This window comes from Anopheles stephensi, chromosome 2 (genome assembly GCF_013141755.1).
Source record: "Anopheles stephensi strain Indian chromosome 2, UCI_ANSTEP_V1.0, whole genome shotgun sequence".
Taxonomy (NCBI): Eukaryota; Metazoa; Arthropoda; class Insecta; order Diptera; family Culicidae; genus Anopheles; species Anopheles stephensi.
The window spans coordinates 27,995,663-28,020,294 of NC_050202.1; the positions used below are offsets into that span (position 1 = coordinate 27,995,663).

Sequence of the window (24,632 nt, forward strand, 5' to 3'; positions counted from 1 at the left end):
TTCATATTCCGTTCGGTGTCCGGTTAAGGTGCCGTGTGCCGAGCACACAGCGTGAATGGGACAAAAGTTTTACAAGTTGGAGGTTAAACAGTGTACAAATGTAATGTGGTCCAGGATGGCATTACTCACTGGTGAAAGGCAAAGAAAGCTTGGCGAGCTCGGGTTCGATCGCGTTCATATATTCTACGTATGCAAATGATCCTACATGCTCACGAATTATTCGCGCGTGTCGCTTGTCAAAAATCGCACGTGAGTACACATTTTGTTTGGGGGGAAAACCTATAACAACCGATGCTTTTGCTGTATACACATTGGAACGATTATTAAGCCAGCACATAACTTTTAAGCTGAAGAAGTGTGGTTCGTTTGTTTTGGTTTGATTGACATAATTTATAGGATACATCGCCAAGGTTGGAGGAAGATTCTGATATGAAAAGTCAACCACTGGTCGGATCTTCACAGCACGTCCAAATTTGCGAAATGAAGGTAAAGTTTATCCATATATTCATTCCCACCTTTTTTCAACAGCTCAAACTATCAAGGGTAAAGCTATACGACAAAATGAGCTCCTTTGGCATCCTGTTGAAGCTTCTTCTTCCATGGCACTACAACGTCGAGAGATCTCGACTTGGCATTTCTGGATTTCTGTGACATTGTAAGTTATAGCTGGTATAACATTACCAGGAAAATGTTATATTTAGATATGTAATAGTATTTTCATCGGGGACTCACTGTCAGCTGCTAGTTCTGCTGTCAGTTGAGCACGAGTACAGACTTCCTTCTGAAACCAACCGTCAATAAAGAAAGACGTGAAGCAGTATATCATAACTTGTATATTAGGTCGAGGTGGATAGAAAACTCTCAGTGACTCTTAGGGTCCTTTACTTCCAGTAAGTTCCAGAAACAGAAGGCTTTCCTGTCGCTTTCTTCAACCTGGTTCTAGATAGTGTAATGTGCGACTTGGAGGAGTAAATTCCAAAGACCATTTTCTTTAAGTCCAACCAGATCCTGGTATATGATGATGACTTTTTCATAGTTTAAAGTCCTACTATGTAGTGTGTGTTCCTCTGAATCAATCCATACCCTGAGAGAATGTCTTCAATAAAATATTCGTCACGACGGATGAAGCTGGGATTTTATATGACATTTATAGCCTCAGTATTCTCATACGCCTCTGAGTCATGAACTCTGTCTTTCTTCTTCTTCTCCTTCTTTTTTTGGTCTTCAACTTTAAGAGGGTTTGAATTGCCATTACTGGTTTCCATCTAGATAAAGCTAGCTCATGCTAGATCGTGGCTTCCATAGCTACATCTTTATCTCAATATACCAGTCCTGCGTACGGTGGACGCTCCGGACGGGATTCGATATCTGGTCCTGCCGTTTGATGATCGAAGCAAGATGCGGGAGCTTTATGAGGCTTGCTATCACCTCACTAGACTCGCCATGATCTGGCGATCATATCAGTGAAACGTCACCAGGCAACTCTGCCGACATCTCTTGACTGGGATAATTTCAAGGTTTTCTTCGCCGTGGCAAGACCGCGAAGAGTTTGTTGCGCCGGATAAATGTGTAGGTAAACAAGTAATAGTAAAATTGAAGCTCTCGCAGTTTTGTTTTGGTTTGCTGTGCTCTCACCAATTTTAACCCACTTCAGGTCACAGATCAAACTGCTCACCTCCATATCATCTCCACGAGTCCCCCTTTCTGTCAAATATGATGATCATATACACTCACACACTAGCAGTGGGCTAAATTGTACGTTATGCGAATCTGCGATAAACGTGGCATTCTACCCCGTTCGGCACTATAATACACCACCGAGTGTTTGGTGCACCATCGCCTAAAACACATCTCCCGTGATGCCGAGCCGGAGGGCTTACTGCTTCCCAGTAAGAAGAAGATAAAAAAAAACCGGTTTTGCAAAACGGGCACCACCCAGCAGTGAACTGTGATATTTTACAGTTTATTGCTTTATTCGACATTGATGCCACGATAACAGGCAATTATCGGCCAATGTTTATAGCACGCAGCATGATTTATTCGCGATGGGAAGTGTTTAACACACAGGCCAGAAACAGGAACCCACTATCTCTAGCTCGCGTGGAGTGTTGAGTCGGGTATCGTTCGAGTCGGTATGTGATGCGTCGAGATTTAGGTTAACATTTCAGCAAATCTCGGAAAGCCCGAATTCAAACGAGATACAACCGTCCTCTACGCAGGTTGTCTTTCGCCGATAAAAGACGACACGGCATCAGGACGGAAGAGCAGCACAGCAACGGTGTGATTTGTGCTCCAAATCAACACCCGTCCAAGTGTACGATCGCCCGATCCCGAATCAGCTGTCCACCGGGCCCGTGTGAGGCAGACCAAACCAGACGACCTTCAGGCGCGAGTTGAGACGCGCGCGCGCGTGCAGTGTCGGCCACCAGGCCGGGAGCAAATTTTGGCAGACCGCGTCGTAACGGTCACCGCCACTTAAGAGTATTGGTCGCCGTCGCCCGCGGGTTTGTCGATCGGTGAATGTGTTTTCGGCGGGGATTTTTTGTTTTGCTTTTTTAGTTTGGGAAAGGAAGCGGCTCGAGAGTCGGCAGTTCAGCCGGAGAGAAGTGATTTTCATAATTTGATCATCGGCTGCGAGGGTCGTCCTTTTTTGGGGGACATTCGCGTGGGTCAGGTCGAGTGGATGGGTCGACCGAATCGATTGTGACAACGGTGGCGTCTGTTTAACGTCTAGTTAGTGGTAGTGCACTTTTGCGCCATGTAGTATTGGGGTTTTACGTACTTTTTATCACTGTATATGCACTTTTCACTTATTTTTTAAAAACTGCATTCATTTATATTAAACTGATGTTCATTCGAAGCTTTTAGACTCAATTTTTTAAAACATTTTAAAACCTAAATTTTTTTTTGACTTTTCGAAATTTGAGGCTGTTTCAGATTTGTTTGAAAACCCGTCTTCAAAAACACTGAACTAAGAACCGATTTTTTAGAATGAAAATATAACTCGCCATGGAAAAGACCAAAAAATTCGCTCCAAAACACAGTGAAGCTAAAGGAAATTGTTTAGCCGTTGCATCACTACCTGGAGGACTGCGTACAGTCAGTGCTTGATAATATTTTTAAAGATGCTTTTATGGGTTTAAAATATCATTAAAAATATTAGAAGGATACGGGTAAGTAAAGACATAAGAAGCAGTATGTTCGAGATATCGCTTTCGGATAAGCTTCCGACACTAAAATATCGATCGAGGACAGGCCATAAAGGTGTGGAAAAAATGATCTAGCTTAGGAGAAAAGGAAGAGTAAAATAGAAGAAACAGTCAGTCTGTAACCGAAAACTGAAACAACACAACGCAGGAAATAAAAACGCAATTGAAGTAAAATCCAAATCTTAAAATCAGAATACGTGCCTCGCGTAAAGTGGTTTTTGCAGTTAGTGCGAAACACAGTATTTGTAACATTACTATTAAACGCCAGTTTATTTGATTTAAGATTTAATTGATTGTACTGTTGTGCCATTGTAGCATCCTTGCTATACATCTCAAAAACACCTCATGAAAACATACATTTTATAAACACGTACGTAGGAACGGTCAATCACAACAGAACCTTACGCAACAATTATTAAAACTCAAGAAACCTATATCTCACCAAGAACCGCATATTCTGCAGATTTGACCAAACACCTGTTGCAATAAGAACATTAAAAACCGACTAGCGCACTCGGCTAGCGAGTTGCGCAATGCAATACGAAACCAAACCAACCAATGCACCAAACATCGCAATGCACCAACGGTGCAGACAACGGTCAGCAACTAAGCGTAAAACTTTATTCACTCCGAACCATCGCAAACAAATAGAACAAAACAGACGTAATCATAACGACGCATTTTATGCGAGCATAGCAATTGATCGCACCGCGTTCGATCGCGCCGAAACAAGTAAATCAATAATCATTCATTGATTTCATATCAGCAAGTTGACGAATAAAGAAACGGAATGGCATCCAGTCCTCACGAATAAAAAAAATAGCTGTCTTAAGCTTGAGCTTGAATTCCACATAAAACTTACAACATTTATACAACTGTTGTAAATTAGTAGCCAATTTTATTAAAGTTTACATGTATAACATTTTTAACGAAAAAACGACCTGTCTGTACAATCCAAACTTGTCAATCAATTTGTCCAGTTTCACAACGAATCGTTTCCTCCTCTGTAAGCATACACTTCCGGCTGTGGTTCCGCCGCCTCCCTTCCGCTCCTGCCCACCCCAAACCATCCTCACCGACGGAGGCCACGATCGAGTACGGCACGCCAGCCAAACCATCCCCGTGGGCACTTGGACACGAATCAACTTCAGTGCCAGGGTTGCAGCACACTACCCAAGGCGCTTTTGGCCACCGTCCGGGCACTTATCGACGGCGAAGCATGCACGCACAAAACTCGGGCGGGGAGGTTCGATTCGTAAACTGCCAACGGCACCTTGCAACCATGACCTCGATCGTGCCTCTCAGCTATTTCCTCTGCACCGAAACGCTCGTCTACACCCCATTTGGACAGCCAGACCCGTGAGACGGCAACATTTCGGCAGCCGGTAGAACGATTCATTTTCCTTATCGCATGAGCTAGATCGTTCGGTTTGCTGCGCCCGGGCGAATCACTCATAATTGAGCTGTTTTGTTTGCTGGCTTAGCCGAAATGGTGACGAACTGTGATTAGCGGTGGCTGCTGTTTCGGAAGGTGTGTACACCATTGTTGCGCAACACAATCGAACAAGGTACGATCGGTTAAAAAGCTACCGCAAATTTAGGAAACATGACAGGAAAAAAAAATGAATCTTTTGATCGATCATTCTTGCTTGGTTGTGTCAATGGAAAAGGAAGAAATGTGGTGTGTGTTGTGTCATTCAAAGCGCACAACTTACCTCTTTCGCAGACAGAGGGTCATTGCCAAGTCCATTCTGAAAAGGTAAAGAGAAAATAGATAAATTATACCGAAAAATTAATTAATTTAAATTTATTACAAGCTGTTCTGCGCACGCAGCTCCACAACCGGAAAAGCCTTGTACTTTATGTAGCGGGAAATGAAATTTTTCCTAACCCTAACACGTTCCTGCCAATCGATCACCACACCCGAGCATCAGATTAACCGCGGGACCAGCTGTATTGATTACGTGCTCACTGGCCGGCTTCGGTCCTAGTTGGGCTAGTGCGTCGAGCTTGGCTAAATTTATTCGTCCGCTTCTGCAGGGGGCTACGTGCTGGTATTGGTTTCCATTTTTTTGGCGCTCCTATCGCCACCATCGTTTGAATGGGGCGATCTATCAACGATTATAATTGGTCGAGACGAGCAAAACTACGACGGCAAACCGTGCAGCCAAACCACGCTGCGAGGTACGACGATTAATTTAATCGAGAGTGTATAAATTGTCTCCAAAAAACCCGGCGTCGTTTCATGGTCGTCCGAATGCAAATTTATTGGCATAAATATTCAAAATAAAAGAATCAATTAATTTTCCATCAAGCAGCGCAGGTAGCATGGGGTGGAAATTGGATTTGGAAATTTAGTGCGAACCAAAGCAGGAATCAAAATGGTGGCAAGGGAGTTAATTCATCTTTGAGCAGCTGATTTAAATTTAAAGTAAAGTCGAACTATGTCAAACAAACACAATCGAAATGACCTACATTGAAGGTTAACCGGCATCCTCCCTTACATCTAATGATAGTAATTTGCACCGATAGTGCTGCACTCTTGTTACGATTCACACCGAGGAGGATTGCCACCGTCCAAGTGCTTCCCACGACCTTGAGCAAACCCATCGCAATGTTTTCTAACCCTACTAGCAGCGAGCATTTAGATCACTGTAATGATCACCTCCGCGGATCGGTTTTGTTCGCGAATCCGTTAAACCTGTCAATTATTTCACGCCAAACCCCCCAAAAACCCAGCGGCACAACAATGACCATAACCCCCGAAAAATGAACCAATTCGGGAAGCTAGAAACTCGCCGAAATGAAATCGGACGCGGGTACGGAGGTTTGGTGCGAAAAAAGTCACGTCGTCGGTTGAGCCTTGAACTTGAAGCGTTTGGGGAGCACAAAAATCTCACGGATATATGTGGGAAGGCCTAGTACGCCCGAAGGGGGTTCGCCTCCTTTTTTCCAGGGTCGGATCATTTTGGCGAAGGATGATAAATCGTGCGCGCCTGTCTAATGTCTTTATTATGATGCGGTTTTCGTTGTTGTTGTTGTTCAGCTTCTATACATCTCTCTTGCTCTTGTGCTCTCTTCCGTTTGATAATCGGAAATCGGTACGGCTTGACCGGTCACACCGAAAAGGAGACAAAACATCCCAGGCCGCGAGAAAAAAAAACTTCGCCAAGAGCAACTTATAATTTACACCCAACAATCATCGGTGACCCTATCGATCCGATGGTGTATTATAGATTGCAAACGGGCTGCCTGGTTATCTGCTTCATTGCCCGAGAACGTTTCACGCGTCCAGAAGCTTAATTGGATTCATGAAACGAATTAACCTCCTGTGCCAAATTGGGTGTTTTTTGTTTGTGTGTGTGGCTATTCTTCCTTGAGGAACCAGGAAGACTATACAGAGCTCTGTGTTTGTTTGTGTTTACTGCCTCTTGCAGGTTTATTTAGTTTACGTCTATTTGTTGCTCCATCACGGTGACATGACACTCCAGTCTTTATCCCGCCGACACGCAAGGAATCATATGTAGCCGCACACCGACACTCGAGAGCGAATGATTGATGTCCGAAATCCCGCACCGTCTCGCGCACCTTCCTTTTAAAACTAGGTAAAGTTGTGTGCCTCGTGCGGCTGCAGAGTGGCTAAGGAAAAGAGGGAAACGAAAGACTTGCGCACGGTTAAAGACGCGAAACCTTCACCGCTCGGTCGCTTTGGAACGGCTAATCGATTAGCCGGCGAGGTGCAAAACGGGCTCGGATCGAAATCCATGCCTCCGAGCTTCATATCAAGAAATGGAGCAAGGACAAGCGCCAACAGCTAGAACGGCCCTTCTCCGGAAACCGAGATCGGAACCATAATCTAGAACCTGCCCCGTGAAGAATGAATGGAGTGACATTGTTCCGAGCGTTCTGAGACACAATGCACTCAAGCTGGAGGGGGGAATTGAAGGGAGAGAGAGAGAGAGCATGGGCGAGAATTTTATGTTCTGCTCACGATTCGTGTCGTGTTTGATTTCGTAACGATTTGTCATTAAAACTGACGTTTTCTCATTATGTCCCGCTTATGTCCATTAGATAGTTCACGAGGGAGGTCCATTCGGGGGAGGCCATTTTGATCACTGTTACGTTTTGTCTGTTTTTATTTATTTTTAACCCTTAAATTCTTCCCCCCATCGGTACATTGCCCTTCACGGCCAGCCAGGGTACGTATCGGCAGGGTTGGCGAGCGTTGCAATCCCAAACATCCAACAGCAGCGTGGCGTAAAGGAAACGGATATTTGGTGGCTGATACTGGCCGGTTTTCTTGCCTAACCTTTTCGCAGTCGAGTGTTGGATGGAATTTCCCGAAATTCTTCCGTATAGGTCACGGTCTCTTATCAACATCGGTATCTGCCGACAAATGGACGTCGGGCTGGGTAGTTCCCCAGTCACCCAGCATAATTAAAGAATAAAAATGCGTGACCACCGTAAGCGCTCAGCTGACGAGGTCCGCTGATCCGCTTGATGAGGTGTGCTTTTTCTTCATTTTAGCACAGTTTCCTTTTTTTGCTACTAAAGGATATACTACGGCGCGGCATTGTGTTAGCTCTTAAAGTTGATTAATTGGTGCTGAGGTATGATGCACTTTATGCAGCTGACATTGGATCCGCTACAGTTGCGCGACAAAGGAACAGAGGGGGGGCAACCCCAACAACAACAAAAAACCTCTGAGCTCAAAATCAACATGCACTCAAATCAAGCTGAAACGACTCATTTACTAACCACTGTTTCTGCCCTGGACGAATGGCTTTGTAGGGTGTAAGGCCCGCGAATCGCCTTCCCTCGTGCAGAGGAACATTTTTGTGTTTATCGTGTCGTTTAAGCTTCGGTCTTCCACATGTCGGTATGATTATTTGGGCAGCCTTTTTGTTTTTGCAAATTAATCCAAACCCCCCCAGGTACGAACATGAGCTTTTATTCGTCCACACACAATGGACGTCACCTATTCGCGGTACCCCTGGTGCTTGCTGTTGACCATTCTACTTGAGCTTGGTTTAACATAGCACAAGCGAAGCCGAAATAAAAAAGATCTCGAACATAATCTTAACCCTGCTTAAGCCTGCTTCATGCACAACCCTTTTTGGGGGACGGGGCGACGCGAGAGAGTAGGGCGGGCGATAAAAGGTATAACCACCGCCAGGCGGCGAAGAAATTGGCAAACCTGGCAAACCCCGAAACAACAACACTATCAGCGAAAAACCCCCGACCAAACTGCGGGAGTATTCCCCCTTTCTCCTACCGGGCAGCCTCGGAGCATTTATCATGTTTCGCGCATTAAAAGCACATTAATCAACCGCTTAACAATATGTTTGCAGCCTTAATTACCTAATTAAAGCGCGCTCGTGAAGCGAAAGGAGCAGCCGGCCCCGGGGGAATGGGCGTGCTGGAAGTTGCGCGAGCGTGTGTGTATGTGTGTGAGAGTGTTTTAGGTCAAAAGAGATTTGCCGGTTGCACTTTTGATTTGAAAGGTGTGTGTGTGTTGTTGTTTTGTGTGCATTGTATCTTGTTACATACATGTCTAGCTAGGCTTACTGTTTAGGTACTTGACAAGTCAAAACATTTGTTTTGAAAATTATTAGAATAATGATGTAGCTTGATAAAGGATACACAAAAGGTTTGAATTATCATTTTTGTTATCGTTTATTTATAGATACACACACACATATACACACACAGCATTTCTCCGGGTGGTCCGATGACCAAAGCAACAGCCGCGTCGGTTTTCACTCGACAGGACAGGAGTTCAAATCTTATCTGGGCCACGTTCACCCGATAAGGGAATAGACAATGTCCAATTCAATATCTAACTCTAACGGGGGATATTGAGAAGTGTCTAAAAACCAGAAATGGCAGGCTTGACTAAAAAACTAAAGACCTTACAGACCTGAGAGATGTTTTAAGCCAAGAAGAAGAAGTTGATTGATGCTTCTTGAGACATATTTTGCAAACGATTACGTTAAAGCGGTGTAGTCGTTTTTCAACATAAAGATATTAAATCATCTTCGATGACTCTACAACCTCAAGATGTCTTGAGCTCCTATCACTGGGTCCCTTGGTGTAGTTTAAACCCCTAAGGTTCGATCCACAGGGGATTCGATACATTGTCCTGCTGTGATGGGAGGGTTGGAACCACTATTACTTTTACCTAACACCTAAAGCCTTTAACTCAAAATCTTAAAAAGGTAAAGCGAAAGAAACTTAGTCTCTTCGCGAAGTTTTAGCGCTCCCTTTACGTTTTATTGACTTAAATTAGTCCAAACATGCAAATAGCGAACTTCGTCTTTTTTTAGATGTTTATTGGCAAAAAAATGCTGTTTTTCTAATTGTTTTGTTCCAAATTTTATCTCTCCTTCAAGGCACCTATCACTAAGCTTCCCAGATTTTTTATTCCGACGTCCTTTTCACTAACTCTCTTCCGACTCGATCATTTGCTGCTGTGTGCCTAAAGCCCTGACATGAAAATCGAAACTAATGAAGCTCACAAACACACACACACAAAAAGCTGTGGGAAATGTTCGAGCCACACTTTGCAAACGTGAGAAAGATGGATCGTTGTCAAAACATATTACCATCGCACCAACCAAATGTGCCGGAGAGTGTAAGCTTAATGTTGCCCAACATGGTGAGAGAACAAACAAAAAATCAATCTCCCCAAAATAACCCGTTTGCCACGACATCTAACGACGTAATGATAAAGTCCGCACCGTTCGCAATGATTAAAAACAAATTAAGTAACACGGGAGTGCGGGCGCAACACAGGAAGATCTTTATCCGCGTGTACCGTGTGTAATCCTTGCGCTTGAATGCGGTGTCAGTCGCGCTGATTACATCCGGTGACCAGTGCTCGTCAGCCGCGCCGAACGCCGGAAGTGAAAGGTCACGCGCTTTTTTCGGGGTGTCAATGGGTGGTAAAAATTGCATTTTGAGCGATCATCACCTGGAACGGGCGTGTTGGTGTGAGAAAGTCAGGCATTAGACGAGATGAAACGCAACCACGCCGGCTGATGATTGATTGTTCGGTGTGTGCGTGCGTAATACGCGTGCTGGCAAATGACAGTAGCAGCGTTGAAACATAATTACAGGTGACATCTAATTTGAGTGTATCTGCGATATTTTTTGTGTGTGAGTAAGCGATCTGAAGGTACAATATCGTTGCTTCAATGTGTTTTCTTTAGTAAAATATTTTAATATTGTTACAACAGATTAAGGAAATTTAAAGAATTGCCAAGTATTTGTTCAACGACACTACTTTCTACAAGCAATTCCATATTTTAGTTTACCTAGGTTCTCATTTTTGAATATATATATCCAAGGCAACTTTTTTGAAGTTTTTCAACCTACTTGACGTTGAACTTGATTATACTTGAATTAGTGTTGCAAGTGAAATGTTTATTCCATTTATTTCTATAAGCAATTGTCTGTAGTTTTAACAACTCTTTAGTGGAATTGGGCGTTTTTTAAAATCATGTTAGATCCTTATTAATAAAATAATTTGCATTATTTTTTTGTTCGTTTCTAGGCGTTATCGCTCTTTGAATTTTGCATTTATTTATGTGTCAATATTAAAAGGATTTACATTCTTACACAACAACTGTCGCGACGACTATGGGGCTTCATAGAACATTTATAATCCCAGTGCTCATGTACGCCTCAGAGACATTTCAATCTCAATTTACTTCAATTTATTTTAACTACTTTCAGTTTCAGAGTGGTCCAGTAGCCAAGGCGATAACGGCGCCGGTCTTCACACGGCCGACCCGGGGTTCAAATCCCACCCAGTCCGGCTCCCCGTACGCAGGACTGACTTTGCTACGGGTAAAATTAAGTCACAGAAAGCCCAAAATGGCAGGCCGAGACCTCTCGAGGTGGTAGTGCCACCGAAGAAGAAGAAGAAGAAGAAGAAGACTTTCAGTTTGCCACACACAGCTTTGTTACAATCTACTTTAATTCAAGACGCCAAAAAAACCTTATAAACAAATATTCAATAAGAGTCTAAACTGAGTCGTCGAAAGATAACACAAGAAAAAAAAGCCAAAACATGAATACAAAAAGGAAGTGTCCGAGGATAATTACACGAGAGCATAGGGTTCGGAAATAAATATACAAAGGACTACAATACAGAAGATCAGGCGCCCAACATGGCTTGCGGCGTAATACGCCGATTCTTCAGTGAGTTCACACTCAACATCCAGCATCGAACTTGATAAGATGGAAGATCGAGCTTGATGAGATAACCGTCTGATTACCAACCTGGTAAAGTAGCTTTGAACTTGCTCAATTACAGATATATGTGTGCTACTAGTAGGACACCAACAATTCGCAGCATATTTCAGAGAGGAACGAACAAGGCTGTGGCAGTATAATGCTTTGAGGCAAAATTGATCCCTTATGTTCTGCGTTAGACCACGAATCATTCCAACCATGTCCATGTCCGAACTCGGTCCAAAACTGATGAAACCCTTTTAGCCGAGGAAGATGACCCGAAAGGTTTATTTTTTACTTCATATGTGTGGAAGGACAATAGAGGACTCGCTACGACGAAGAGCTCTACAAGCTGTACAGTGATCTCACCATAGTACATCGAATAAAACTTGCCAGGCCTCCGGTGGTTTGGTCATGTCATGAAAATGTCACCAAACGACCCAACCCGTAAAGTCTTTACTTGTACGTAGTGTAAGTAGCGAATGAGCTCTCAAAGACCCAAATCCTCTATAAATAAATGATAAAGAAATGACTTGTTGAGATGGAGTAATGACGTTGTTAATTCTTCGAGAATGACTGGGGTATTGGAGAGACAGAAGACGATGCTGACTGTGAGCGATATCCAAAATCGTTGCAGCAGTTCCACGAAGCAGCTGTAGCAACGGGTGAAGAATAAGTAAGAACATACAAATTAATATTAGGATCTATCTAGTTTACTCCAGTTTACATCATCGTTTAAGTCGTGGTTCATGAATTCAATAAGTATTTAGTAACTGACGATGCACAGAATCATCCTGTTAGATACATTGATCGTCTCGGACAAATGACAAATGATTGAAAAAAAAAGTAAATAGTGGCAAAACAGCATGAACAAGATACCAAAGCACTGGCTTACCGCTAACTGTTTTATGTCTCGCGTAAAGATATAAACATAAAAATCAATCCAAACCGACGTTGCAGGGAAATTACCATCCTACGTTTGCTGCCTAACGCGTAAACCTGTATACAAAATGGCATACATTAGTTTTTCTACATTGTTTTACTCACTCACCCCACCGTCCACCCGCCATCTAACCATCCCGCCACAGTATCACTAACGAACACGTCGATCATTCCGCGAGACATTAGTTAATTGCTCAAACACAAACCTGCGCATTACGATTGCGCTGCCGAAGCGTTACCATAAAGATGAACTGCGGCAGGCTACGTTACTTTTTTTATCATACCGGGCCACCGCCGAAGAGACCCGTTCTCCCCCTGGGCTGGGCCGTGCCACTAAACATTCCACCTTCCGTCCACCTGTCCACATTACCATACGCGAATGGTGACCGCACTCCAACGGGGTGCCTTTTTTTGTGTGTGTGCCGCATGCATTCCCCATCCCATCGCGGTGCAAAGCAATTTGCAAATCGCAAACATATTAGTCCCGGAGCCCCAAATCCAGTCATGATCTCGCGATACCGGTGTGCAAATGGTGTAATGATATTCACGGCATTTTTCGCAATTGGCAAACGGTGAAAAACCAATTTGGTGTCCCGGTCCATTTAAGCGCATGGCCTCTCCCATGTGACAGACGCATGCATCTGCGTAAGCACGTTTGACACAAAACGAGTGAGAAAGATGCGTACTGGATACACGACGAGCAGCAGCTGGGAGAAAAAAATAGTATGCGTTCAATTTTTGCGTTATTCCATCGATCGTCGTCGATCAGGCGTCGACGCTGGTGCCGGCAGTCCGAGCTCGGCTCATCCCGTTTTATATGTTGAGCATTAGCAAGATGTTCCGTTTGTACAATTTATTTTCACAAATCGGTCTTGCCTGTGCTGCTGCTGCACAAGTCGTTTGTACCGGTACGGTTGCAGTCTTGCAAGCACTAGACTTCAACGCAACCTGAAGCGAGGAAGAAAGTTTTGCATACGATTGCACGCGGAAGCAAAACAACCATAAGAAGCACATCGATCGTTAAACCGATCGTCAAACGGGGCTCGTCTCGGCACTCGGATCCATTGCGAGTGATTTGTTTCTCGCCGTTTTTTTTTTCATCGCATTGCGTGCGTGCATTCGACAAGAATGGCAACAGCTGGGAAAACTCGATTCAACCCTCGATCGGGTTGGCCAACAGGCTTGTCTCGGGCGATTCACTCGGGGCCGAGGAAGACGCATACGTATATTTCATCCGCAAGGGATATAAATTATACGCGAGTAATATGTTTTATGGGCGATAGTAGAGATTTTTTTTGTTTCCTGTCAGCTGGTTCCCTGGGCAGACCGTTTGGTACAACGATTCGATGAATTGGCAAGCCTTTTGATTTAGGAAAAGGATCAACGGTGGAAGGGGTTTTATTTTTATTGCGAAATATCGTTTCGTATGCATGCATGCTGAACGATCAGTTGCGGCTGATTTGAATATTATTAGATGCATTAAATTTTATTCCCCATCATCGGCAATGTTTGATGCGTTTTATGGCGGTGCCCGGTATCGTGATGTACAGTGATGGACAAAACGATAAGACTGCCCAAAGGTCGGTGTTTTAAGCTTCTAGTTTCAATATCTGTAACAGGTAAAACTAATTCCAAAGAATGAAAAAATCACAGGAAATCTTTAGGATATAATCTTTAGGTTAAAATTAAACACCTAGCACATTTTAAAGAAAACATTTATTTTATTTAACCCTGACAACCCTGGCTTGTTGCCGTATTGTTAATATTGCTAAACAATAGTTTTTTTTACATGTTGGACATGTTTCCAGCATGCACAAAATGTCAAAAGCAATTTGATTAACGCTAATGATTTTGATCTCAAATCTAAGCGTACATCGGGAAGCTGCTGTATAATATTCAGCCGGCTAATCCATGCAAATGTTTAAGCATTTATGGGGAAAAGAACGATAGATGACAGAACCCTTAGGAGAAAATCCAAAGCCTAAAATATTTAAAACAATTAAAATAAAACATTTATAATAATAACAGAACCAATTCATGTGAAAAATTAGACATTTTTGGAGAATAAGTCTTAAAATTTAGAATAAAATTGATTTTTTTTAAATCTTAATAATTTTACCATTTTTCATCCAATCATTCAAAAATTTTTCTATGGTGAAACTTTTTAAAGTTTTCATATAAAACCTATTTCAAAAGTTTTTCAATGTAATTTTGCCAAATATATAATTTTTAATTTAAATATTTTACCTTAACCTGACGGTTATACTGAAACAAAATTAGATGATGCTCTTCTTTTCGCCGGCACTGTATAACCGCCTGGTTTAAAATCACTCGAGATTATATTTACTAAAATCAAGCTTTTGAGTTATTCAGGCCGAGTTTCCTTGAGGTTTCAACTTGTACTCTTCAACGTGAAGCTCTGAATATTTTAGCTACTAACCACACCAATGAGCTTTATAATTAAATCCCTATCTGTAATATCTCCTCTTGTGATGCTACTCTACATATGACACTAACTAAGAAATCGTCCACATTACGCATATCATCTTAAAGCTTTCCAAACTCGTCCTGTACCGAACGCAACTCAGTACCCTCGCCTAATGATTAGCATCAAAGTATCATTGTGCAGCAGAATTGATTTTGGAGTATCAATCATTTTGCAAACCCATTTTGCTAGACAGTATCTCATCAACACTAAAAACATTATCTGGTTCCCGCTAACCGGTGCCGCAGAGCGGCTCTGCGCGCTAAACAGGTTGCAATATTGTTCGACCTGCACCGAAGCATACCGCCCCGTAAGAATGTTGCTCTGGTAGGGGGCAGCGCTGCTATGGCGAAGTGCACGGGAGCACCGACGGAAGCTGTTAGCAGGTGGTCTATGGATCGTGTGGAGTCTGCGTCGGATGAGATAGGTGGGAAGCATATTAATCATCTCGCCAAGCAGCATAAGCCACACGGGGTGTAAATAAATATCACGGACAGATATCTGGACATAACCATTACTTCTTGGAGTTTAAGTAGACAGCAAAGCTATCTGCAAGAAATTTATGTGAGACTTTGTGACTACTATAGCCTCAAATTATGTTTTACTTTCGCACAGATTTAAACTAGTTTTATATTCTGCTTGTAAAATATTCTACAAGGACGAAGAATAGCTCCTAATTTATAAATTGAAATCGGATTTTTTTTAACTCATTATGCTCTAGATAATTATAATCATCATAATCACAATTAACAGCTGAAGTACAAGCACTCCCACGGAATCCTGAAGATGATTGAGATTGAAGTTTTGGTGTGTGCTCGTAAACAACATTCCATCCTTGCTCTTGTTAATCGTTATTAATACAATCATCAGCATATCAATAACACTTGGCTCCCGCGGTGCGACTTGCTCGCGTTGCTTTCCATGCTTGCACACCCGGTCACTTTGTAAGTCGCCTCCTTCTTTTTCCCTCTTTAACTCGCAAATCGGCGAATCCATCCATCCAAAACAACCATGCGGCACCGAAACCGGACCACCGGCGGCAGGACCACCACCGGACGAAAAGTGTCCATATCGGGAAAGGTGTTCATGTTAGCACCACATTTATCAAGCTCGGAGGTTACTCGCGCCGTCGTCAGCAACGCGGCCAGCCCCGGGACCGGAGCATATGGAAATAAGTCAACAACAAATTGACTCTAAAAGCCTGCCCGCCCGCCCCGCGGAACGGTGGACCCTGAGCTGCCGGTGGGGAATTAAATGCGCGCTTAACGGTTAACCATTCCGCGGACTAGCTCCCCGGGGGCGGGATTCCTTCGGGGTCGGCGAATGGCCCGTACCCGTACCTTCTGCGGGAGCCCCGGTACGAGATGAATACCGAATGGCAAACCAGGGTCAAGTCGCGCGCACTGCCAAGATTGAAGGGCAGCACCAAATAAATCGAAGCGAAAGGCAAACAGCGCAAAACAGTGCAATTTGAATATTGGTTAATTCAAATTTCGTCCTACAGATGTCGGTACCGATCGTTACTACCGATCACACCGATCAGGATAACGAGCCAACAGCGCGGAAAACCGTGGGTACGGTCGGCACCGGTGAGAGAATTTTATCGATTTGAAATGCAAACGCGCTGCATACGGATGAATTTGGCTGCGAACGGTGATTGACATAAACAACGGCCTAGACGGCTTCCTTCAGGCCGGGCTCGGTTCGGGCTGCTGCTGGGGAGTTACTGCAGCAATTTAGGTTTCTGTTCTGTGGTTTTTTTTTTAGTTTTGTTTTGCCTGCTCCGGTTCATTAGGCAAAGGAAACCTAACGGGATACCGCCGTACGACGTACCAGCCTGTCAGTCGTCGTTGTCGTCCCGCGACAATAATAAAATAAATACTGATCGCGAGCGTCCGTCCGTGCTGGCTGGAATGCTCAACGGTAATGAAACCAGTAACAAAAAGCACAAAAATCGGTACTTCGATAATCCCTCGCAGGGAGATTCCATTCCAGTCAAAGCCATTCCGGCAAGAGTGTGTGTTGTTGGTGGTGGTGCTCGTTCGCCCACTCCAGGCGTGGGTTTTTGTTGTGGTTTTTTTCCCGCATTTCATTCGCGAGCAATTCTTTAGCCCGCGTAGCACTTGAAGCGGTAGTAACGGTTAGCCAGCTGGATGTAGCTTTACTGGATTCCTGTGGGAGGTCGGTCACTCGGTTGGAGCGGGTAGCATATAGCATAAAGGGTCACTCATCTTCAAGCAAATTTTGCGTTGCTTTATTGGTTTAACGTTCGCCTTTTTGTGCGACATAAAAGCCCAGGGGCAAGTAGGAACGATCAGTGTCGGAACTGTAAATCACACATCACACGAGTAGGGTGAAACAAGACAATAGTTTTTCTTCGCTGGTTTTGTACATAAAAATAAAAGCCTGGTACAGTTGGATCAATGTCCGGAAGCAACATGCCAAGAGTTCTGAACCAAATAAATAATGAATTAAATATTCAACCAAAATCCGACTGCGGCAATAGCCGATCGTAAAACACTTGTGAAAAGTATTGAAATCGTCCTTATTGCCATGCTTGATTGTTTTTACAAAATTTGTCTAAATCGAGAAATCGACATTATGGTTGGCAAATTGACTATCTATTCGACAGCCGAAAGAGCTTGAAACTTAACGAAAACTTTTGCTCTAACGTTCCTATTACGGTCGCCAAACGGAAGTTCGATTAAGACTAAAATTCTGCCGTCAGCCCAAAATTGTGGAAAGGGTGTCAGAAAGATTTTGTTTTTTTTTCAGATTTTACACCATTTTTAAAGGATTCTGACGATGTATGTAAGAAATTTCATAATTCCTTATGGAAAAATTTAATAGGAATTTATCAAACTAGGAAAAAATATTTGTAGCTTCGTTTGTAAACATCAAAACCCATTGATCATTGGTTAGTATCACATGGAGTAACTCAAAAGACTTTGTAAAAAAATAAAACTTTTCGGACTGCAGCTAACTTTATCGTTGAACACTTTCCGTTCATTGGCTTAAATTTAGAGACCTTTGTGACCACAAAAGTTTAAGATCCATCAGCTTCATCATTATTGTCATCTTTACCATCATGCTGTTAACAGAGACGAATGAGGTCTCAAAGACCCAAACCCTCTATAAATAAACGAATGAAAAACCCGCAATGCTCATCACTTGGATTGATAGGGTTTATTGCGACTTGACGAAAACACACGCTTAACGAAAGTTTGACTCTCTAACTCGAAGCCATAATACCGATCCATTTTTATGAGATTTGTTTGTCAAAATCAAACACCGATTTATTCGAGAGTTTGTCTGTTAGGGAACCGCAATGTGCACTTTTATTCGTAATACTCGAAATGGATACGAAGAGTAAGTAAGTACTATACTCGATCGATGTCGATAACCATTAACCCATCTACAGAACTGATTTTTTAACGCTTGGCTTCAACGATTATGTTTGTCCACTGCTCCGACCGCAAAAGATTTTGATCCCCTCGCAAACATTAAATTTTAAACGTTCCCATTGCCAAAAACCCGACCGCTGAAAGCACTGCTTACACCGCAGTGCAGTGCCACCGTGTGTTAATGGCGCACACGATTATGATCGTCATAAAACGGGACCATTTCTTAAGCAACACCTCTCGCAAACGGCATGTCCTTCCCGCCGGAGGTGAAACAGTTTTTGTTCAATTTTTAATGTGATTTTAATAGCGACTTTTCGTACAACATTCATTTGCAAAAAGCAGCAACTGAAACGCTGAGCTGTGTGCGGATGGAGAACGAGCAGCAAGAAAAGAGGTAAAATGATCGTCCACCGCCGAAGGTACATCATATTTTTGCCACTTTCGGGCACAGGGTTTTATAGCCGCGTCCGCGAATTAATGCGATATGATAACATCTGCAATGCTTCCTGCTTCGTGTGTGTATTACGGGGTTGGGGCTTTTTTGTTCAATCCAACGCAAAAGCGAGCAGACAGTTAATACCCGTTTTGTTTGCGGAACGGTTTATAATCTTTTTGCTACAATAATCATCCAGCATCCAGCGTTGAGAAGCGTTAAATGTTCTTTAGCATAGGCTGCTTGCGAGGAGTGGTACATATGGTCTGGGTGGTCTAAAGGCAACATAGAAGCGATAACCATCGGATACTGTTTCATTACTGCATAAAAAAGGTCCTTCAAAAAATGTTTAGTTCTTTAGCATGAAGAAAACAAATATGCCTAAATTTGTGAATTTTTATGCTGAACCATGCCGAAATTGAGGCTAGTGTTGGTTATGAGCTCACACTCTCGAAATCGCCAACGGTCCGGAGGAGCGAAAACCGAGAGGTGAATGTTCAAATGCTCACCATCCGGTAGATTTCCTCAGGAAGCGAAGGAATTCCTACGCGAAGAATCTTTAACAGAAGACACCGATGCAACATCTAGAGACAGAGGAAAACGGTACTTGGGTCACAGAACGTCCAAAGGAATTTCTAATGACTCGTTGCTCAAGAAATTGTTTGAAATTGCTTGAAGGAACAAATTGTAATCCTGCTCTGCCACACAAAAAAACTGTGTGCCAAGACCAACTTGAGGATGTTTCCAAGAAAGTGAAGTTAAAGTTTCGAGCTAAGCTCAGAGCTTTTCATAAACACTGATATTGCAATGAATATGAAAGATATCACCGACCAGTGCACTGTAATGTTTGAGTGTAAAATATGTCAACAAGGGCTAAAGATCCTGAAGTCTCTGTAGATACGTGACAGTCGATGACATGTAGACTACATTCGATTGTCTAAGAGGCCCGGTGGTGATATTTGCTGGTTATTGGAAGCAGTTACAGTCTCTTCGTAAGCAAGACTGAAGATCCAACTGCAAGTATAATCAAGTCAAGGAAGCTAGGGTTAGCTGGTCAACATTTCAAGAAGTTATTGTAATGGCTTATTCGAGCTTCTAGTGTCTTTTTGAAAACATTCACGACTAGCGAGAACTTCTTCTTTGGAACGACAACCTGAAAAGATTTCTACCTGCAATTCCTGGCTTGCTGTGACATGATTTCACCCAAAGCTGGATAGTCAGTTCTGCGTACACAAGCCAAGGACAAGGAAGATCACACAGAGTAAATTTGTAGGAAAGGGTGTTTTACCCATTAAATTAATTTTAAAACGAAGATAATATTGTTTAACGTTATTGGCCATGGACTCGGAACCTGAGTTGGGCAACTATTCTACAAAAAAGGATAAATGTTAATTCACACCAATGAAGATAAATTAATGCAAAACATAGTACTGATTAATTTCAATTTCCCACCGATCCGCGTTTTGATGGTGTTTTTCTTCGCCCTGCTGAACAAACACACCGTACGCAAACCAAACTTCCCACGGCCGGGAATGCTAATCGTGCACAGGAAAATCTTACTCGGCTCCGTTTTTTGCCATGAACATATAAATCAATAAGTAAATGTATCGGAACCAGGCGGCCAATCGATATCAATCTTGTTTTGAAACGAGACCGCAACTGTCCGTCCACCGTCGGTAGGAAAAACGCCTTGTTATGACGCTTCCGGGCGGTTGCATCGGAACGACAACTCGGTGGTGAGAATTTTCATCCACAGCACTGCAGAGAGAGAGAAGAAAAAAACGACGAACGATTAAGACGAAGCACCGTTCCGGTGGGGCTCGTAAATTCTGATTAATTTTCTACCGTAGGAAACATAAATCAAACATCGCTAGGCCGTTACTCCTGTCCAGTGGGGCAGCTTGGTTTGCCGCCAGCTTGCCAAGGTGAATTGATTCCACCCCGAGCAGGGCTAGGATGCACCGAGAAGATGTTTTTCTTCCGTGAACAGTGCAAGGGAAACGATTCCGTACAACCCGTTCCCACGTGGTGATTAGTGCATTTTTTGAGGTTAGGTTTGCTACACTGCTACTTAGATAAAGTAAAGCAAACGGTTTAGTGTCGCCGTCGTCTTCACCTTGATCGATGTTGATTGTGGTTTAGTGTAGGAAGTGAACGAACAATCCCACGACAGATCAAGCCACTGGACAATAAAACTTAGATAGTAGACGGCGGAAAAATAAAATCCTGCCAATCGGTCGATCAACATTTTACGGCCGCTATCCGGAAAAGCGGAGACATAAATAAACTTCCACGCAGAAAAGATAGTGCCAGGGTGGTTTGTGAGATTGATGATGATACGAGCATTTGAATTCGAAAAAAAGGAAAACGGAAAAATAGAATACAAAACTTTATTTTCCATAAAAACAGCTTAAAATGTAAATGTAATCTCTCCTGACAGGGGCGAAACCCGATCAGAAAATTGAATGTCACATTCAAACTGGCACAACTCAAACCTGCGAATGTAGCTGCGAATTGTCTTCGTACTGAAGGGTGCACTTCTGACGATGGTTTCCCCGGCAGTGAAAAACGACCCACTGCTGATACGCGCCGATCGTGTATTTATAATTTTGCTGGCCTTTATTTATTACCGCCATCGCTCAATCGCTGTCGAGTGGTGCGGTTTTCCACGCGCTGGTTTTTTTTTTCGTGCTCACGAGCTGCTCCGAGGAAACAAGGCAACATTCATAAATGTTTCCTGCCCCTGCTAGCTTTCCCGGGCCTCGCCCGGTACCAGTCGCATGATGGTGGAGAGGTTTCGGGTTTTTTGTTTAACTTTGGCATCAATCGTCCAGGCAGCATGTTTTGCCGGGGTTTGCCGTGGTCCTCGTGCTTATTGGAGCAAGTTTTTCTCCGGCCGGCACTGTATCAATGCCGGTCCGCCAATCGATCAATCTGTCGATCGAATTGGCTTGGAATGTAGGGGTACGCGGCTGATACGCGCGACAGACACCACAATCGATCGATCTTCGTGTGAGGGGGCAATTTTCCCAAGCGCAAGCTAATCATTGTTTTGATTTATGTTGCTGGCCGGTGCATTTGGTATAGAAGGGCTGTTAACTAATTACGTCCAGTGCTGTCATTTCGCAACGTATCACAGGTATGTATTATTCATGTGTGTTTAGCTACAATGAAAAAGAGTGAAACATAGTTTCATTTATAGTAATATTTAGTATGATGAATTCTGAAAGATTATCGAACAATTTAAACATCAACTGTATGGACTACCTAGTAAAAGTTAAAATTATGTTAAGAAAGGTAAAAGTATTACGCCAACATCTGACAACAAGCCTGAGAGTGGTGTGTCAGAGAATAATGAAATACTAGATACACAGGGTGTTCCATTCTAGTGTCCATAGTGAGGTCTGACTATCCAACTATGCGGTGTAAATAAGTCTAGTAAGCTAGAAATGGCAGGTAATAACCTTAGGGGTCGTTAGGACAGGTTGCAGAAGATATACAGGGAGGTCAATGTCGTGATCAACACTCATTTTCAATAAAGTCTACTCCTTTCTTTTGCTTCTACATTTATAAATTCTTATTTTATTTGCTACTTTTCAGCTTCACGCCCGCTTTCCGAAAGAATAATTACCAGACTCCTCTACATTTACTCTCTTCATCTCTTTCTCGCATTTCTGTTCCCTTTTCGCCATCTTCCATCCTGCTATCCTAACTGTTTGCCCGTCGTGCAAGTTTTGATTATAATATTCAAATTTCTTGTTTAGGTTTTTTTATGTTTACATTTTTATATTTAGCTCTTCTGACTGCTTGCTACTCTTTTCTGTTCATAAAATATTTTCCGACTTTCCAACATTTACCCTCCCGCTTATCTCAATCACTACATTTAAGTTAAATTTAACAGATTTAACAAGGCTCTGTTTCGTGACTACCTTTACATATCAGCACTAGCGATATGTCAATCAAAACCGTCAATCAAACGTTGTTTACTAACTGGTGAAACATGTTCAAGTGCAGCAATCATATTTAACCCGCTTGAATATAGGAATGGAATCACGTGCATCATGTTCATCTGCGCGGGAAATCAGAAGAACCGGATCATTATAGAGTGTGTGCAGGGTTCTTGAAAATCAAATCTTCTTCTGAAATCAAATTGAAAACTGCGACGGGAGTTTTGATATAGTTTTAAGAAAGAAGGACGCCAACCTTCGAATCACAATCGAATTGCATTCGATCGACGCATCACTGTCAAATTTTCCGGAAAAGGCTTCTCAACTACCCATCCCTGTTCATGGTGAAGTTGAAAGAAGTTCCAGTTTGTTATTTTAAATAATTTCAATGAACAGCATGGCAATCTAATCTTTCCAAAAAAAGATATTGTTCTAAAAGGTATTTTTGTTCTTCTGTAGATAACTTGCAAATTTATCTGGAACACCCTGTATTGTAATATCATTTCAAATCGATCAATTCCTGCCAAAACTCCACCATGAATGGTAATCACTAACGTTTAGAAGCAGTAGTTTCATAGGCAAACTACAAAACACCCGCCAGGCATCAGCAACCCGCCTAGAAACAGCGACGCACTCCCCAAAGACTCTTTCCAGCTTCCCGTACACTTCACGTTCACACACACACACCTCCAAAGCCTAATTGTAACGTAATTAGTGTTGTATCGCTGTCACTCGGTGCGATATGTACGTACGCAAATGATTAATTGGGACCTTCCCCCGGTGAGCGCGTTCCTTCAGCTGCTGCCCAGAAGGAATTGGTCCGATCACTTTCCATGCGAGCCAGGGCTTTGCCTCATGTCAAAAGTTTGACCCTAAGATCGCTGCTTCTTTGGCTTCTCTGTTTTTTTTTTGTTTAGTGGGAGTTACCCATTTTTCACCCATTTTGTTTCTTTTTTCTCTAGGAGCTATCCGCGTTGGTACAGGACTGCTAATTGTTGATGCCGCTAGGGCCGACACCGTGTGTAGCCTGGGGACATAAAGCCATAAATAATGCCACGATCCACGGAGAGTCCCGTCGCATGTATGCCGCCGGTCGAATGCATTCCGCGCGGTGGTGAGTGGTCGGTTTTCTTTTTTTTGGTAGAGCGATATTTTTCCTGCTGTAGTTGCTGTAAACGAATAGTTCAGTGCTTAGCACATTTGCTACTTAACAGCTGCTTTAGAGGCACGATCGTTCAGGACCTCCGTAAATCACTGTCAGAATGGCAAGTCAAAGTGAGGCTATCGTTTTCGTTAGGAGCGTTTCTAGATGAAGTATTACTCTGGTTATATTCTCTTATATATTTTATTAGAAAGCAACGCCATTTTTTCACTTGATTTGGTTTTGATCATTATGTCTAACTATTTTAATTCAAATATTCAATAAACTATGTTCTTTCCTGTTTAAAGCTGCCTCTTTCCTCTATGATGTTTACATTATTGACTCTTGCATTAGTTTAGCCGTGGTTAGATAATCAGTCCTGCTTACCAGAACGCTATCATTGGACCACTTGCCCACTCCAATTCCTTTTCATCAGAATTTGATGAATTAAAAAGATTGAAAAATGTCTGAAAGACTGATCCTCAAATCCGGACTTAAGTATTATTATGAAAACTTCATATTTGATGCCCAAATATGAAGTCCAATGCCTTTGAATACTTCACTGACGCTCAACTGATATCTTTCGTTTCATTAATAACCTATCAATGCTACTCCTTCTTCTTCCATGTCTCCGAATCCGTACCCCGTTTAATCTCTCATCAACTTACGGATCAACTCGATCACTGAAATCACGACGGGAGATTTTCAACGCCTTTGCCCACCGTACCCACCGGTGACCGCGCGTCGTCACAACAGGGCGATCTTGTTGCAGGTGGAACGTGGACGATCGTATCGGTGGACGTATCACGCGGTCATTCGTGTGGATGCCGTTG

General features: G+C 42.9%; 1 protein-coding gene across 1 annotated transcript in view; it reads right to left on the reverse strand.

Moving 5' to 3' along the window:
* LOC118506036 (Krueppel-like factor luna) overlaps positions 1-24,632 on the reverse strand; it is a 161,711-nt gene that overhangs the window by 104,674 nt on the left and 32,405 nt on the right. The window contains exon 2 of the mRNA XM_036042667.1: positions 4,925-4,960. Coding sequence (XP_035898560.1) covers positions 4,925-4,960 — 36 coding nt within the window. The remainder of the gene's footprint in view (positions 1-4,924; positions 4,961-24,632) is intronic.